The sequence below is a fragment of the Tenebrio molitor genome, chromosome 2, assembly GCF_963966145.1.
Source record: "Tenebrio molitor chromosome 2, icTenMoli1.1, whole genome shotgun sequence".
Classification (NCBI taxonomy): domain Eukaryota; kingdom Metazoa; phylum Arthropoda; class Insecta; order Coleoptera; family Tenebrionidae; genus Tenebrio; species Tenebrio molitor.
Window position 1 is genome coordinate 13,745,935 of NC_091047.1, and position 19,607 is coordinate 13,765,541.

The following is a 19,607-nucleotide window of genomic DNA, read 5'->3' on the forward strand; positions in this document are numbered from 1 at the left end:
TTAACAATATTTCGTTACACTGGGATTTAGCAAAACAAGTTGTTGCTTGCTCTTGGTACCTGCTTTCTTAGTATGGCAGTAGTAAGAGCTTTTTCTTTATTTTGCATAAACAAGTTCATTGCAACGGGCAACATGCTAATGGAAAAATGAACGAAACAACAATTTGTTAAAAATATTGGTGATCTGTCTACATTTATCCATTAGGGTTCTCGTCGGCCTGTTAGAAGTTAGAACAGCAAAGGCAAGCAACACTTTCCTAGGTGTTCTGCGCTTACGACTAAAATTAGGTCTGTAGATGGATGCTAAGAAGGCTTTTTTATCTTGTTGATAAATAATTCCATAAAGAGATTTTCTATTGTGACAGTAATACTAATAATATCTAAAAGCTCCTGCAACTCCTGTTGCTGGAAACATGCTGGAAACATGTTGGTCTTGGTGGTTTATACAGGCTGTATCTCAAAAACGCTGCAAAACTACATTATTTATTGTCCGATTTTAGTAAACAAAAAAACAAAATAATTATTCAATTACAAGTACCTACTATCGACTAGCAAAAAAAAACTGGTACATGGTGTTGCTTTAGACAACTTCCAAAACTCAATCAAAAATGTGAGTATCTATAGTAACATACTGTACCAGTTTTTTTTTTGCTAGTCGATAGTACATAAAGTCCATTCAAAAATCAAAAAACCACCACCTGTTGCTTTAGGTTGGTAAAATTTAAAAAACCCTAGGTAGATATTTTTTCATACTATGTTGGTAACTATAAATTATGACATTTATTTGATTCAAAATAAAATTCAATTGCTTTGAATTTCGTTTATATTGTTTTATTAGCAGCATGTTTCATTTATTTATTGATTCTTATTATTTTTACTTAAACATGCCCAGAAAAACAAGACATTTAATAAACACTTAACCTCAAAATTACAATTCTCACCAAATTTTACAGTGAACAGCGTTGCCGATAGTAATTATCGAGGAAAATGCGACGTTGGTGGTTTTTTGATTTTTGAATGGACAATACTGTAAAAAGGTGTCAATTTTGATTTTTTCAAGCATTATATCGCGTGCGTTCGTTTAAATTTTTTCTCAAAGGTGGCGTTGAAGACTCGATTGTGAACGCACTATATAGATTACGGATCACGGCTAACCTGTTTAAATCTTACGTTTTTACATGAGTGGTGCGTTCACAATACACTCTTCAACACCAACTTGGAGGATAAATTTAAATGAACGCACGATATTATTATTATTATTATTAAGTTGTTCGTTTTTCATCACCCATTTGGAAATGAAATCCAACTTAATGTTTAATTCTTTCTGTTGAACTTTGCACCAAAGTTAATTTGTTACACACTATTAGGTTCAGAAAAAAGTTTTGAACAAGACTAAATTTAAGAAAGTGTAGGAAGCAATTTGAAAAGAAAGTTAACTCACGTTTGACATAGTACTGAATGCTGGAATAAATAAAAATTAAGACTTGTTTACATTATTTGTCGAATCATTTATACTGTTTCTCTATTAAGTGAAACGGGACAATATATAGGGCGTTCATTTAAATTTATTCTCAAAGTTGGCGTTGCAGAGTCGATTGTGAACACTCGTCAGTGTGAACACTAAAAACACAAACAACGCATAAAGTGAGGTTAGATTTGAACAGCTGATTCTTGATCTGTAATCCATGGTGCGTTCACAATCTACTCCTCAACACCTACTTTGAGGATAAATTTAAATGAACACCCTATATATGGTTTGCGGCGTTTTTTGGGTGACAGCCTGTATGAAATTTTTAAAAGAAATCTGAAGACTTTACAGAAATACAAAAAAACTGTAATATAATTTTTATTTTTAAAACAGTCATAGCCTTGATTAGATTTGTTTTTATTTATTTTTTAGAAATAAATTTACAATTGCAACTACCGTAAATAAATCTTTATGATAGGTACAACAATAATCATGACGACATATTAAATGCTCTTAAATATGCACAATTGTAAAGTTCCTGAGTTATGCCAACTGAGAACATCCTGGAAACGAAAAAGTGTGGGTTTTAGTTATATTTTTTTTATTATTTCTTAATATTTAAAAGAATTAGAATATATCAGTCCCGAAAGTGTTTCAATTCTTTTTGATAAATTTTGAAAGAATTTCTAAAACGCTGTTCACTAATTCGCATGGTACGCAGAGTAAAATATATTCTTTACGTAAGTTTATGTCTGAGTGTTTACAACGTTACAGTGTATGTATTCCTTGCGACAGATGCAAAATAAAACTGCGATTACGTTAACGAAAATAATTTATGATTTATTTTCTAGTAGATTACAAAAATTACAAAATACAATAAATTTATTTGATTCTTCATTGTAAACATTAGAAAGGTTTATAATCTTAAATATGTTAACATTGGAATCCACTACGCCGTAACAATGTGAACAAATAATGATTTAAAAAGAAAACTATTTGCACGATTACAGCACATTCTGCGTAGGTGGCACCGAAAATTTCTATATTCTAACATATCAATTGAATATTTACAATTAAGTAGACTACGCAACAAGTACTTGTAGTTTTGTGCTTTGACAGTTACGGTCCTTTGGTTGCAATAACTGTCACCACTGATTTTTTACAAAGTAGTCAGACAGGTCTTTGCATGATAAAAATTTAATGCAGCGATGCAGCACAAGGGTCCTTTTTGCTTTTAGCAGTGAAATGCCTTCTCAAAAAATAGTTTACAACATATGCAATGAATTTAAGTTCGAGAACACAAAGAGCCCAACGTTAAAAGTGCATTTTTGCAATTATGATTTCAAAGAGATAGCATTTCTAAATGTAAACATGTGATTAAAGTTTTTAGTTGTAATTAATATACATTTAAGAGCAGTTTATGAGGAGAAAACAGAGTGGAGATTGTTGTAAAATAATAGTTGAATGCTAATTATTATTAGACAAAGTGTAAAATATAGAAATTGGAAACTGACAGGTTCGTTCAGTTACTTCTTTGATAAGTAGATTGGTCATGACAAACAATTTTGGTAGTGTTGATGTAGCAATAAGGTAGTAATTTTCTTGAATACGATTCTGTTTTTAGTCCTCATAAAAAAGGTGTAAAAGATTTTTAAAAACGTGGTCGGATTTGAATGATGACAGGCTATTAATTAAACAATTCCCGTTGAAGCGTAAAACATCAACAAATCAAGAATCCAATCAAGCGTGGAATTATTACACACTCATATCTCCACCAGAGATAGTGTCCATAAAATGTGCCGTCGAATTTTTTGCAGAAAGTCAATCAAGCGAATGATGTTAATGCGGCCGGCGAGGTGCACGTTTGCATAAAAATATTATGGCCAGATATTCAATGTCTCATTAAAAACACATAAATAAAATCGATCGAGTGTGGGCATGGCACGTTACAAGTAAGAGATGACAATATAAACGGCTGATTTTTTTTTATGTTTGAGATTTATCTTGTTATGGATGAAACCCGGTAATATCCTACGAGTAACATCGCTATCACGGTGGCAGCAATAAAATCTCGCCAATAAAACCAAGTCAATAAAACTGATTTTAAGTATAATTTAACTGTGGACTCTAACCGTTACGTATTTTATTAAACAAAATGTATTTCTCGTTAACATGTGGGCCGTTTTAATGGAAGAAATAAGATAATCGCCGAGTCAGTCTTTAAAGGAGTCGGTCTTATTACCAACAGATATCTCATGTCAATTAATGCGCTCGCTACCAACTACACAAAAGCGAAATAATAAAGAGCCAAAGCGATACTGTCGTTTCGCAATTGCCGACGACCGATTTATTTCGTTTTTGTTCCAGGGTTTATGGTGTCATCACTCTCGGATCCGAAGTATTCTGCAGTCGGATCCCCGGGCTCACCAGCCGCCAAAGGGATATGTGCAGGTCCTCCCCGGACGCTATGGTCGCCGTCGGCGACGGTATACGCCTAGCTACCACCGAGTGCAAGTACCAGTTTAGACATCAGAGATGGAACTGCACCGGCATCGACAATCCGACATCCTTCGGGCATGTCGTCATTGTAGGTGGGTACTTGCACAGCTATTTTGTAAACTTTCAACTCTTGCGATCTCACCATCGACACACAAATCATTTCTTCACCTCACCTTTCTTTCTTGCAAAGGAAGAGTCCTAACGTATAACATACATATTGTTAATATTGTTATCATCAAACTCGAGTTCGATGCGAAAGCGAAAAATGTACAATTTACACGCAGAATTTTATGTGGAACAGAAATGTTTAAGCCACGTTAAAAGTAAAATAGCCAAGGCTAGCTCTTAGTAGCCTTTCGAGTACTAAAATCTTATGACTTTATGTAATTAACTAATATAAGCAATGACCTATACTAACCTCGTGACTTTACGACTGTTAATGAACTAAAGAATAATCTAAGCATTTAAATGCTATAAACAGGTAATTCTACAATAATTAACAAAAAAATTATGTAGGTACTTACATGAAAAATATTTTTGTTACGAGAACTCTCTCAAAAACTTAGTTATCGCTAACGCATTATCGCAACAAATTGCACCAGGCTGAACCGCGATAGTCTGGGTACGCCCAATCTATTCTGGTTATTAAACGTGTAGAAACCAGAATGTGGCATTAATCTTTTGATTCGGTGGTACAAATTTTTGATACATAATTTGTCAAACAAAATCAGTTTTGGTTTTGAATAGTCTTTGTGGTCCTTTTTTGAGCTTCGACGATCATAGTGACTTTTCCGAAATATGCCTTTTTAGTCAGAATTGAACCATTCAAGTGTCCCAGTAACTCCATTTTTTGGATTAAAAGAAACGGGAACTCGTGCATGCGTTTAATTAATTACTCATCACTTTATGACAGCAATATGTACGTACAGATTAGCTTTGTCGTGGTTCAGTGTACACAAACTTTGTTTCATGCAGAAATTTTTTTGTTTTCCATGAAATAATGCGACTCCGATAACTTCTCTTTCGCCTAATTTTTTAATAAGAATTTTACAACTGTTTTTCAAAGAGTCAGTTTACGCCTAACACTGAAAGTGATATCGTCACCATTGTGTATTATTTGGAAAACGTTTTTACGTTTTCTACTGTAGAGTGACAGACATGCAACAGTTCTTTCAAACAATGTCCGACACAAATAAATTACTTCATGTGTACCTACTGATATTTTCACAACGGAGTAACCGGAACCTAAAGTCCATTCAAAAATCAAAAAACCACCAACCTCGCATTTTCCTCGATAATTACTATCGGCAACGCTGTTTAATGTAAAATTTGGTGAGAATTGTAATTCATGTTTAAGTAAAAATAATAAGAATCAATAAATAAAATAAATGAAACGTGCTACTCTCGTAATAAAACAATATGAACGAAATTTAAAGCAATTGAATTTTATTTTGAATCAAATAAAATATAAATGAATCATAATTTATAGCTACCAACATAGTATGAAAAAATATCTACCTATGGTTTTTTTAAATTCTACCAACCTAAACAGGTGGTGGTTTTTTGATTTTTGAATTGACTTTAGATGGAAGGTTTATGACAGAATTGGAACCGATCAAAAAATGAATTTATTGACTGATTACTAAAATTTCTGAAGCAAGAATTGTGTGCACTAGATCCCAGATATTTTTAACTAGATTTTATTGTGTTTGTATAATAGTAGTTTATTTAATGAGTTCGTGTGTAAATTGGGCCCAATTTACACACTAACGAGTTGAATACAACGTTTTTTTTTTGTTCGACCAGCCTCGTAAAGGCTCCAAATCTCTTAAAATCTTTAAAATTAGAAAACGTTTCAACCAGTAGTCCAGTAGATCACCATACCATCAATGGGGAGGTGCTAGCGCGGAAGAGATTCGAAAGTAATTGAGAAGAAAACTCCAAAAAAATATTGTATTGAGTATCCTGTAACTGTAATTATTTACTGTCAAACTAACAGATCGTTTAAAATTTTTGACATTTTTAAAAATTAATTTTATCCAACACATGTTTATTATGAAGTCATAATAATGTATATTATGAGGTCTATAAAACACTAGTGGACTTTTGAACCCATAATTAAACTGTTTTTATAATTCAGTGGACTTATGAACCGATAATTAAACTGTTTTGATAATAATTAATGAGTTTAGAGAGAATTGAACAGTTTATTGAACATCAAAAAGAATAAGAACTGTTACAGAAGGAGGCGTTGGATAAAACTATGTATTACACTCCTGCCTTAACAGCAAATAAGTCACTTGTATGTATAATAAATTATATTCTCTCAACAAATATAACACGTGTTATGATTAATTCCACAAAAAAGATACTTCAAAAAGAAAATAAATCCCACGTGGTTAGATTTCGAGATTTCAATATTACCAAAGTAATTTCGATATCAGGAAACCCAAACTACAGATTAATAGGACGTCTAAAATGAATATTTTTAAAACTAGAAAATCTTCGAACGAACGAACCAAAGCAAATTTTCAAATTTATAAAAATCTAATGAAGTGATATCGAGAGACTCCACAGGTTACACAATAACTCATTGCACAGATACGAAAGAGGCCGAAAAATGCAAATTGTTGAAAAACGTAGGTATGTTTTAAAAAAATAAAATTGACCTGTCCGGTTATTTTCGAAAAGCTCAACAGGAAAAAAAATATTTCCATTATTCCAAACTTTTGATATACACTGTTGATGTTTAATTCAAAATATGTGCTAATACGGTTTACAAAATGGACATGTTTGAGAACGTGGCTTAGCTGACCATTTTTGGCGATCATAGTTCCAGACGATTTTTCACAAGTTAGACTTGTTTAATTGACTTCAGCAATAACGAGGCAGGATAACGATCCAGACGACTTAGATAAATTGTCGAAAAACGGCATCAAGTCAGTCCTGTGGTAAATGCCCATAATGTCTTGTGTCACTTTGTGTTTACATCGTTGTTGTGTGCCCGGAACACAAATGGCGTGGGCGGGACGTAGACACCTGTGGATTCACTACCGACACATCTCTCTGTCGGCCAGTGTGTGAAGGTGTCTACAAAACTGTTGAAAATTAGAACGACGATAAAAATATACCTTCCATTCTAATTTATTCTACGGTTATATAATAAAATAAAAAATCACCCACATAAAACCGTCGCGTCCATAAATGTCCACTATTATCATCACGACAATTTTCACCGACTATTTCTTATTTCTAGTGTGTCGGTAGTCGGATGCCTGCATTGACTTTTTTAAATAACAAATCGGTATTATTTACTGCCCATGGAATTTTTAATTTCATAATGAGCCTAGCAATGCGACTTGGCTTATCGTAAATATAAAATTTTATGGAATCATTAAAAGTTGAATGTTGCTCCGTAAATAAATACTGCTTCGTATTAGACGTACCCTATAAATAGCTGCATTTAATAATTATCCGGTATTGTCCTTATGTTACTTAATATCTCATAGAGCTTGTAATTGCAAAGCGTGCGCTAACACAAACTGCACAATGTATGGGCTTTCCTGTTAACGCGACAGATTACATACATTTATGGCGTATTAATAAATAATTGCTATTTATGAGCAGTTCTGGGTTACCTCTTCTATTCCGAGCCATAAATACACCGTCCTGGCAGTAATCTTACGGTATTCCCTTTGGATTTCCGTGACTCGGTGTAAAATATTCATCATCGGTTTATTACATCCAAGAATTTACTTGCAGATTCTTTTGGCATTAATATTAATTACACATGTACACTTAATTTCAAATTAAGGAAAGAATATTTATGCCACATAAATTGTATATAGGAGTCCCACCATTTTATGAACCATTAAGATAATTACTATGGCGTAAAATCTTGTGCAGCCACTTATTTTGAACTACAAAAAAGAGTTCGTAAAAATGCTTTCGTTCTTGAATAGACAGCTTTTACATAAAAATAAAATTTGACATCTGTTACTTGAGTTGTCCTTCCCTCTCTTTGCGCCGCCACTGGTTAGAATATGAATCTGAATCTATGAATCTATGCCAAAAACGAGGATTTTTACGTAAAAAAAATTTCTCCTCAAAATTGGAGTTGAAGAGTCGATTGTGAACGCACCACGGATTACAGATCACGGATCAGCTGTTTAAATGTAACCTCACTTTTTGCGTTGTTTGTGTTTTTATTCTACAGACAAGTGGTGCGTTCACAATCGACCTTCCAACGCCAACTTTGAGGATAAATTTAAATGAACAGCCGATATTTTAATTCATTTTTATAAAACTTTTTTTTCATAAAGATGAACCATTTAAATCTGGAAATAAATGTAAAGGGCTAAAGCATTTTAATTTAGCTAGTTCAAACATAGTACTTTACAAATTATAAATTTGCACATTTTAAAAATGAATATTTTTTTGTTTCTGTTAGACTTTAATTAGACAATTAACCTCACAAGTGATATATTTTTGGATATAAAAAAAATAAAGATATACATTTAAGACATATCAAATATTTTTGAAAAGAAAATTTGATTTTCAAATGATAAGTAAATATAACGGGTGTTTTTTTTTAAGAGTCGATTGTGAACACACCACCGGATTACAACTCTGATCAGCTGTTTAATCTAACCTCATTTTTTGGGTGCTTTTAATATGCAATTTGAAAAATCAGTGTTTTTAAGATGAGTGGTTCATTCACAATCGACTCTTCAACGCCAACTTCCACGCTAAATTAAAAAAAAAAACACTCTTAAATTTTTCTTTAATGACAGAGCTTAAAAGAGATTTAAACTAGTGTGACACGATACTAAATTTCACAGAAAATTCTGTAAAAATGACAAAGACAGACTATGATCCTGATCGTCCATTGGTCCTGATCGAGGGTGAAAGCACAAATTATACTTATAGTGCAGAAACGTAGAAAAACTGGACATAAATTTAATTTATGAGGATGTCAGAGGAATTGACGTAAAGTGCAAGAAACGTATTTAAAGAGTCTTACTTAAACAGAGGCATCACATAATAAATCTCTTTGAGACTAAATCTAAATATGTATTGAAGTAAAGCAAAAAGTGGACTTAAGAAAATTGTTGTGTAAAAAATATAACTTTCGATTCAACTAACTCCCAGGAAGGAATCCATTCAGAAACCTGTTCAAAGAGGAATTTTAACATGTCGATTATGGTGGTGTGTAGCAGCGTGAAGCTGAAAATCATTTCAATCATTTTCATGTGACGTAGATATCAATCAAACGTATATGTACTATAATAGTCTTGACTTCTCAAAAACAATAAATCTTAAAATATGAAATAGATAACTATACGACTGTAGTATAGATGCGTGCAATAAATTTCATATGTGAATTATACGACAAGAAATAGATTTAAGTTGACAGAAGAATAATGGAAGCGTTAAAGTTGTACAAACATGTAGGTTTGATTTATAAAAGTTTGCTTAGAATAGTAGAACGTTCCAGTTCTAAATGGCGTAGTATTTTTTAATTGCGGCATAAAGCCACGGAACTTTATGTGAAGGATAGAATTCTGCTTCGACTAGAATAGAAAAGTACAACTCATATAATTATCCGAGTGTTGTTTAGTTTAGTGAACGAGAAAAGTGTATAATTTTATATGAGTGAATAAGCGAAGTGGTGAGAATCTGACTAAAGCACAGCTGTGGTCCAACACGGTTACCTCCCCGCTGGCAAAGGACTTGTTTATGCGCATTAATGCCGTAGTTTATGATCTGTCAGGATTAAAGAGGATAACATGATAATCCCAAACTTGACATCGCTGATATTATTTATTTGGGTCTAGATAAATCACGAGTGCATTTAATTCAATATCGTAGTTCAGAGACGGTGTCCTGACACATCCTTACCGTCCCATGCAACAAAGATGGAAGATGTTTTTGTTTGACATCGGATTTTAATGAAAATTATAAATTATTAATGCGAGGTTAAAGATGTACGCGGCCATAAATCCAACGTTTGCGTTAATTAATTACATTTTATTGTGTATTATTAATGCGGGTGTGTAGGTGAATTTACCATTTGCAGCTACCATTATTTATGATGATAAATGTAATAAATTCCAATATTCATTAATTAGGAAAGGCGAAACCGTGCGTTTTTGCTTTCGGATCGGCGTGGAAAGGCGATTGGGTAACGGTGGCGATTGGGCTTATTGCCCTGCACTGATGTTTCAATCAGGTAATGATTAATTTGCCTTTCGCGTATTCTTATCTAAATCGACATTCTCTGCTTATACTCTGCAAATAAATAAATGTCGGATTGTCGACAAATTAAGATAAGCCTTAAATATTGCTTGTCAACTAATTCGCGGAATAAACAAATCAAGCAACCGTATAAATTAAGTGCACCGACATTTTCTTTCCCTGCGGTGGACTCGATGTTGAGAAATCCTGTGCTTTCGATAAGTGCGTCGACGGTGGCGACCTATCTGGGCTCTTCTTTCCAGATTCCTAAACGTTTCACATTTTTACAAGCATCATTACACGAAATTTAAAGGTTTAGATCCAGTGTATGTCGAGGGTCGCGTGGGAGCTAACAACATGATTACTGATCGCAGATAGCCGTGACTGCTACCGTCGGGCCCACTTCTCGTCATTGGTTAACCAAACAAGACTCTTCCAGACGAGCTTTGAATTCTGATGACTGTTCAGGTGAAAATGCCCGGATTCCGGAGTGTTCCGGGCGTAATAGAGACATTTGGCGGAGGGGCTGTGGGTGGACGAAGACGTGTGTGTACTTCACCGAATGCAAATGTACAAAGATGTCGATAATAAATCTGTTGATTGTGCATTGTGGGCTCTTGTAATTCTAAACCGGACAAGAGAGTTACATCAATCTGACGCCCTCGTAGACCATAAGTGTATCTCGTGTGCAAGGTTTCACTAATTAATGGCATTTGGTGGAGTTGAACGGAGCGATAATCGCAAACCAATTTTACATGTTATTAATTTTTATTAGTTTTATTGCGGTTGGTGGAACCGGATAAGGTGTTAACACGAAAAGCGTAGAATAACAAATTGACTATGGAAATGTATCATGAAAATCAAGATTTACAAAATTATTGCTCATACATTTGAATTTTAAAAAATAAAACAAAACGTTTCAGGTATCCACAAATATGTAGGTACATAGTTACATTAACGTAACACTTACGACAGTGACTCAAACTAAACCGATCTGGATTATCTGATTATCAGGATAATGTACAAAATAATGATAAAGCTAATGTTTTCTAAAAAAATTTTGATTTCATGTTTTGACTACAGTTGGTAAATTTTTTAATTTTAATATACAGTGTGTCGCATTTAAGGTGAAGACAGTTTGATTTTTTCGTACTTTTTAGGAGCATACCAACTTTACAAATAGAATTAATTCTCGATACATTACTTCATGATGGAGATATCAAAAGAAACTATTAAGAAACGTTGATCAAAATTCTATTTTAACGAAAAAACTTGTCAAAAACAAACTAAAAAGCAATAATAAATTAGATGCTTATTCTTTTGTCGACAAAAATTGAAAAAGTAATGAAACAACTGATATTAAAACAATGAAATTCGAAATATTTTTGAAAAATTAAAATGTAATTTTTGCATTGAAACTTGGTTCAAGGGCTCAAAATTTGCTTGTGAACATGTGTTTGTAGTACCCGTAATTTCTAGAGATATCTCCAAGGCAAAGAAACACTTCGAAAATTGGTTCTGTTCCCGAGACCGAAGTTCTACTCCTAAAAACAACGAAAATATCAAACTATGTATCTTCATCTTAAGTGCGACACCTCTACACTCGCAAGCAACCGAGTGGCTCAACAAAAAGCACCCAATCGGATTATTTGGAAAACCGCAGATATACTCGTACCTACGTCGAAACGTCGAAAGACGTTCAATTTCAACATACCTAGAGGAGGACACAGCGCAACTTCAGGCTCTTGGCTATGGTGGCTATAATTTTGCAAATCATCTAGGCATCATGGTCAACTAACATATCATTTTGAAACATCAATCGAAAATTATTCTATGACACTCATCAACACGTTTTTGATGAAGTTTTGCAATCAACTAGGCCTGGGTATCCAAGAATTATTTTACTGAAATTGAAGATAGTTAGGTATAGTTTTCTATTATTTGCGTTACGAATGATAACTCCATCCCCCCGAAGTTCTACAAAATATTGGAAACGTAAAGTAGGTAATATCAACAAGAAATTACTCTCTAGGTTTCGAACTTTTAGGGAAATCACGTTTTTCATAGGATTGTGAAACGAAAAAAACATCTATCAGTTGTAGCGAGAAATGAGATATTTGCAAATTTAATAATGCTAGTTAATACAAGCTGACTTAACCTACATTTTTGACATTGTTACGATATCTTTTGTTTGTCACCAGAAACCGCATAGCCTCCAACCTAACCAAATGTATAGCAACCTAGTAACGAATATCCCTAAATCCTAGGGAGTAATTTCAATATTTCACCAGATAAAAAAAAATTAAATTTAAAAATTCTTAAGTTTGTCTATCATTCCACTCTCCGATCTCCGTCATCATTGCTTCATAGTCCACAAAAGGTGTTCTTTTTTCTTTAATAACATTATGTAATGCCTGTTTAACTTTATCCACATAATAAATGGTCAGTCAAAACCTTCTCAACGAGATCCCACAAATCTGTTACTTTAACGTCTGAAGTTGTTGCATTAAATTTTCTTCGAAATAATGAACCCTTATCCCCATCCGTTAGTATTTTGACTCTGGGTCCAAGTGATCAGTTTCATACATTATTAACACGTAAAAAAATAGAGATTCTTCTTAAAGATGGTTAAATTCACCTCGAAGACCTCTTGGACTCTTTCGTCGAATGTGCTTCTGTGCTGATGTTAGCCCAAATGTATGACAAAACAGCCATAACTCTGTCGTTAATATCATAAGCTGGACCTAATCAACACTCTTGTTACAACATGTTTACATTGTTGTCTGTCAAGTTTAAAATATGTATCTGAACTTGACGTGAAGACGCAGATTCGCCTAATATTTCACTTATGTCTTTATGGATTTCTCATGGCTTCTTAAATAAATGATCCTTCGTTGCTAAATAGTTTTTGATTTATCAATTGACGTCTACGGCAAAGCTAACAAAAGATAAACATTCTCACACGTACCTTATGTATATTTAACAATCGTATTCATACAAAAAATATTACTGTAACAAGTATATTGCACCAAATGGTTCTAATTTCTTGAAGGAATTCATAGTAAAACAGAATTTTAAAGTTTCTAGTTGTAGTTAAAATCTAAATTTTTCTGATAAACTTACTTATTCCTGTAAACTAAATGAGATTTACTTTATTTTAATCAGATAGATCAAAGAAAATTGTTTGTTAAAACAAAAATTATTTGGAAAATCAAGATGAAAAATCCAACACGAGCCGTAGGCGAGTGGTGGAATCGTCCGATTGAATAATAGCCATTATACGCGAGTTGAAGACTATACTTTCTCCACGACTATACTAAGAAAAAAAGATCTTTGAAAATTTCATTTCATTTGAGTGTTAATATTTGACAATTAAAATTGTGCCTCGTTTAGCGGTTGCCACGCGATGCCCGATTTATTGTTTACAAACGCATCCGATTGACGATCTGCGGATGATAGAATGAGGATACGAGGGATGTAACTGGGCGACAGCCCTGAGTACATTTATCACTGGGTGTGGAATTGATATCATTCTTTCATTGAACATCCAACAAGAATGCATTCATTCTTTAATAGTCGTGGAGAAAGACTATTTTAACCACATTTATTCAAAATTCAATGCTTAGATATACCGTAAGAGCAAAAAAAAATGCCATCGAGGATAGCTATGAGGCTATGACACAGTTCATAGTGCGCTTGTGGACTGTAAGTTGTAGGGAAAAAGATGCAATTTCAGGATTCTACAAATGCATGACGAATTTCTTTTAATCAAAGACACGGCACTTTCTTTTTCATAGCTATCCTTGATGGAATTTTGTTTGCTCTTACGGTAGTTCTTATTGTAAAAATAACGTTTTTCATTTGCTGTAATGAATAAGATTAAAATGCATTAGCGTTGTTTTGATATAAAGGGAGGCCATCGAAATTTTGCATTTAATTTGTCTTTTGTCTGTCTGTTGAATTAGGTTATGTTTTTCTACGTTTGAGGTTATAAATAGCGTCAATGTCTAATGCATTGTTGTCAGCTTTACTAGTTTACAATAGAAGAGTACTCAGACATCGCGGGAAATTCAGCAACATGTTATGTTCATTTTGATAGGTTCGCATGTCAGGCCCTTTAGTGACGGAAATTAAACAGTAACAATTACGAAATTTAATTAAATAATTTTCAAATAAAATTACAATAATTAGGTATCTCTCAAATACGACGCCAAGATTAAATATTGTGAACAAACAAGAAATTTTCAATCAGTTCCAGAATATTTTCAACATCGACTTTTATCTGAAGAACAGATTACTGCTTCAGGAAATTGGTTGTAAAGACAATTCTTGCATTGCCACAGACTTATGTTGGCCATCAAAGATATATATGTATGTTATTCATTTTAAAAGGATTACTTCTATAGGAAGATATATCTAGATAACGTAATGCCATACTATGAATTATTATTTTACATTAGTATCTATATCTTAGATATGAAGAACAACCAGTTACTGCTTTACAATATATTAAGTATTGCTACTCTTAACCAATTTAAATTACAACTTTCCAGATGAAGTACCGTAATATAATTATTGTCTTATCTTATTGGAACACTAATAACTACATAGTGCTTAGACATTTTGAAGCCTGAATACGTTTTTAATATTAAATTCTGTGTTTTACAGCCGTTTTACTTATGGAGTGTAATCTACCAAGACTGAATTTTAACTTATTATCACGAGAAACATTTGTAAAAATTATAAAACAGGTGTTAAAAATATTATATCATCAAAATTTGTCATTGAAATGTTTCTTTTTTTCTTTAAACTCCAGTCTGGCCGCCTATAAAAACTTGTACGACTTGAAATATTAGAATCTAGTTTAGCATTAAAATAGAGATAGTTTATTCGTTTCATCGCAGTAGCATCTCAGATCCTAAAACTAGATAAATTTCACTTTAAGCTACTTATTTATGTTTATGAACTTTCTTACCAACTAGATCGAGTCAATAATCTACAGCATAATATTTAAATGATGCGATAAATGGTCGTCAGATTAGAATAATGGCATCGATAAAGTCAATTAAAATCTTAACACGTGGGTATAATTCGGATCATAGTCGTGTTGGCGTACACATCGCCGTCGGGCATCACAATATCGCCTACAACCTCCTGTAATATCTTTAAATCATATCACGTGTGAAAATCACAGAGAACACGTTTATTGTACGTGTTTTCGTTATTGCTGCCAATAATAATGAATTGCCAACAAGAGAACGGCATTTCGACAGTTCTAATAACCCTCGATAATTATTGGCGATATGACTGGAGAAAGATTGCAATCAGATCTTGTGATCTGCCATATCTTAATAGAAATCTACACAAGATGTGTAAATCTTTTAATATTCGAATCGAACCCGATACCAAATGGAATTCCTATTTGCCAATCAACAACACAATTAAATTAAGGACTGCGTGTACAACGCGAACAAGAGAAAAAGTCATATTGCAATAAATGTAGGAAATGGCGATGATTGCAACACAGTTTCTTTCTTCTCGATTGTTCGGTTGAGTTAAACTTGATTGAATTCAAACTTCAAATGACGGTAGAGAAAATAACTACAATGCCGCGATATATTTCATTTAAATTGTTCGTGTAACACCGCACCTAACTTCTTCTGTGAACGTGAAAAGTAAGTTGATGCCGGAACTAGTCGTAATCTTTTGTGATTATAATATGTTCAATTTTAAATCAAAACTATGTGGTTGAATACATTTTTTAAGGTTATTGTTCAACTTCCTAGCACTAGAGGTCAATCATATATCAATTATACAGGGTATTTCACGTGTGATAATGAGCCCGACGGAATTGAAAATGCAACCCACAATACATTTGCAAAGTTAACGTGGATATTCCTTTTTTGATAAACATAAAACATAGTTAGCTGTGCCGTTTCGTAAATATTGACATAAACGTCATTCGCTTGGTTAAATGCAATTGTAAAAAAAAAACGAATACATTTGTATCGTTGTATTTTAACTTTTTCGTAAATGTCAATTGTGACGAATAAAATTATTGGAAGCGAGGTCATCATGGATTCATAATCCATTTGAAAAGAATACGATATTTAAAATAGCCATGTTAACTTTGGAAATGTATTGTGGGTTGCATTTTCAATTCCGCCGGGCTCATTATCACTTAAGAAATACCCTGTACATTAAATCCAATTTTTTACACATCATTTACAGATTCTTTTATGTAAAACTTAAAAAAAAGAGTTTTTGTCAGACATTTTCGCAATCTCTTTCAGTTATTGTAAGCAAAAACAATATTTTCACGGGTCGATTTCACTCTTTAAATATTTTTGTTTGATTTATCAGAAGATAAGGTCAAGTTTTTTTCAATCTGAAATTATGGAATCTTTCCTGAACTAGTTATTCCAAAGGATTTTGTTAAAAAATTACGTGTAAGGTAAGCCAGATGACATTCTTGTTTCATCTGTATTCTAGTCACATACCTGTAGTCCGTATAGTTTTCAAAAATATCAGTGAGTGGCTGCCGTCCATTGTTCGCCAATAAGGCATATCGATGCATCAGCCATAAATCTACGGCGGCTAATTAACCAGAGACGTGCGTAATGTCTCTGCAATCCGTCTGGAAGTCGTCACCGCCGCCAACCCACACATTTTATACTTGACTCTTGTTCACATTAATTGCGCTGTCCATCTTCCCAAATATCAGAATCTGTCCGGATTTTAAGAGGCGTTCCGCCCCCGAGGCTCGAGCACGCTCACTCGAATTATTCCCTATCAAATCGAGTATTAATCTCCATCATTAGACCATGTGTTCTCGGTGCCGCAACAAGAAACAAGAAGAACGTGCGAACGTCGCCGGAAACATAATAAAGTAGTGACAGGTAGGCAGATCATGATCTACGGTCGCAGCTTGTTATAGACAAGCAACTTTGGAGTGCAACCGTTGGAATGAAGAAATTCAAATTAAAAAGCACATCGTTATTTATGTCGGCGAACATGCGATGCTTTAATGTGGATACGTACGTAATAAATACGGTGGGTAATGAGTCTAATTTATAGGGGAGAGGTGAATTTGCATCCATTGCAACAGAGGACCCGGCAACGAATGTAATTGGTCAGAAGAGGCGAGTTATTACTTCTGCAAGATAATGGGAACTCACTGTTCCTCTTGGAGTTTTGACGACGTCGGCAAACAACTCAGATTTATGTGCATTATGCGAGATCGGCAGGGGCCCATTCCAGGGCTGGTTATTAAAAATTTTCAATTATTATGAATCATAAAGGTGTCTTACCAAGCGTTCCTTGTAATTGCGGGACCAAAAAAACCAGTGAGCATTTCAATGTACGGAATAAAGACATATTGTTGTCCGAAAGGTATAACGCGATTATTGATATAATACCCCTTTAGCTTTAGTAAATACAAAACCATTATATCAGTACCTTTGGGATATCTTATAATTCAGAATCCGTTAGTTTCCAAGTCCTCCAAATTACTAAATTGAAACGTGATTTTGTGCTTGGCAGATGTTGTACCGATTGAATGATTCTTTTTGCAAAATCTTTATCACAGTGACGACTCATGGCTTATTGATTTTGATGCTAATCAGATCAACTGTTTTGAAAATATTGTGTAGTCTTGCACCTATTTTGATCCTACGTATAACAGTACCTATAACAGTACCTATCGTCTAAATGCAAGTAAGAACTTTTTAGCAAATTTTACTGACATTTTTTCTTTCTGTAAAATGTTTGTCTCAGTAGGTAAGCCCCCAGGCACCCCCAGGCACCCCCAGCCATCCCCACTTCAAAGTACATTTTTAATAACGGATTGTGGAGGAGGCTATGATTCTTACTACGTCTGTGTAAGAAAGTGAAATCTTACGGACGAAATTTTGAGATAATCGACTGAAATTTAAAAGTTTAATATTTTTATGGATTAGAAAAAGAAATTTGGTTTAAAACCATAACTTTTTCAAAATGTTCAAAATGAATTTCAGAATCGATTATATCATTGTTTAAAGAATAAATGGTGATCAATGAATTTAGTTAAAACTACGACATTTAGTAGATACCTAATTGTTTTGAAATTGTAACAAAAATCTTGGTATAGTTTATCCAGCGAAAGATTGGTTGACATAAAAATCAGTAAATTCTACGTAAAGATAGTAGTACATACCTACCTAGTGCACGTAAAATTTGAAATATACAAGCAGTAACATTTTTGCCATGAAATTATGCTCTAAATTAATGTATTCTTGTCCATTTCGTAGTGTTGGGTTAATTTAATACAATTTAAAATCTCCCCATCTCTCGCTGAACGAAGTATACCTAATATATTTTTTTTATTTGTTATATTTAGGTTTCTATTTTTTTAATAGTACTTTATTCATTTGGTATCATTTATAATTTTGAAGTGGGGGTAGCTAGGGGCGGCTAAGGGCAGAGTAATGACATGACAGTTATGCTACATTACGTCACCCTATGAGCCGACTCACATCTAAAAATTTGAAAACAAAAGCATTTTGGCATCCAGTTTTGTTAAGAAGTTAAAATAAAATTTTGAAATTCAACACTGTTGTCGAGACGTTGTTAGGCTTAGGAAGATTTGCCGATGATTCATTTTGATCGTATCAAAGTAAAATCCTTTCATATGTTGTGAATATATTTTTCTTAATAGAAAAATTACGTGCGCAATGAAAAAATTAAAATGCTAACAAAATGACTAATGATATTGTCAGTATAAACTATTAACATCTAAATGTCAAAGTAATCATCTTATTTGTAATTTTATACTTTACATTAAATATTTAATCTTATCTCATTAATCAGTTAATATATTAATAACATTTAATTAACATGAATTTTGTATACACAGAACCAGTTTCTCTATTTTTTGTTGACGCAATAAATCTCATTTTTCGACATATTCAAACCTATTATGATCAAAGAAATCTATTAAATATAATAATATGGTAATTTATTTTCCGTTAATATTCTTGCAACTCCATTATTTATAAACTTCTATCAAAATTATATGAATATTTTCTTTAATAACTTAAATAGAGTATCACACAATGATTACTGCATCATTTGTTGAAATAAAATGTAAGTGAGTTCCATAGTAAACTAAACAGTTTTTGAATTTACTGTTCCACATCCGCCCATGATTTTTTTTCAAAAAGCTTTATGGCATGCCGCAAATACAGTGCGATAAAAAATTGTCAAAGTAGACCTTACTTATTTCTTATTTGCCTAACCCTTCGAATAGATGTGGATGGAGTTGCTTCCATAATTTCTTTTGTATTTTCTACTACCTTGGGTGTTCTTCTGTTTGGTTTTCCACTACAGATTTTTCTATTAACACTTCCATTTTCTCTGAATAATGC

The 19,607-nt window shown here is 33.2% G+C and overlaps 1 protein-coding gene across 3 annotated transcripts in view; it reads left to right on the plus strand.

Annotated features, from left to right (window-relative positions):
* Wnt2 (Wnt oncogene analog 2) overlaps positions 1 to 19,607 on the plus strand; it is a 60,273-nt gene that overhangs the window by 22,353 nt on the left and 18,313 nt on the right. For all 3 annotated transcript variants that reach the window (XM_069037398.1, XM_069037399.1, XM_069037397.1), the window contains exon 2: positions 3,835 to 4,058. In XM_069037398.1, the coding sequence (XP_068893499.1) occupies positions 3,835 to 4,058 (224 nt within the window). The remainder of the gene's footprint in view (positions 1 to 3,834; positions 4,059 to 19,607) is intronic.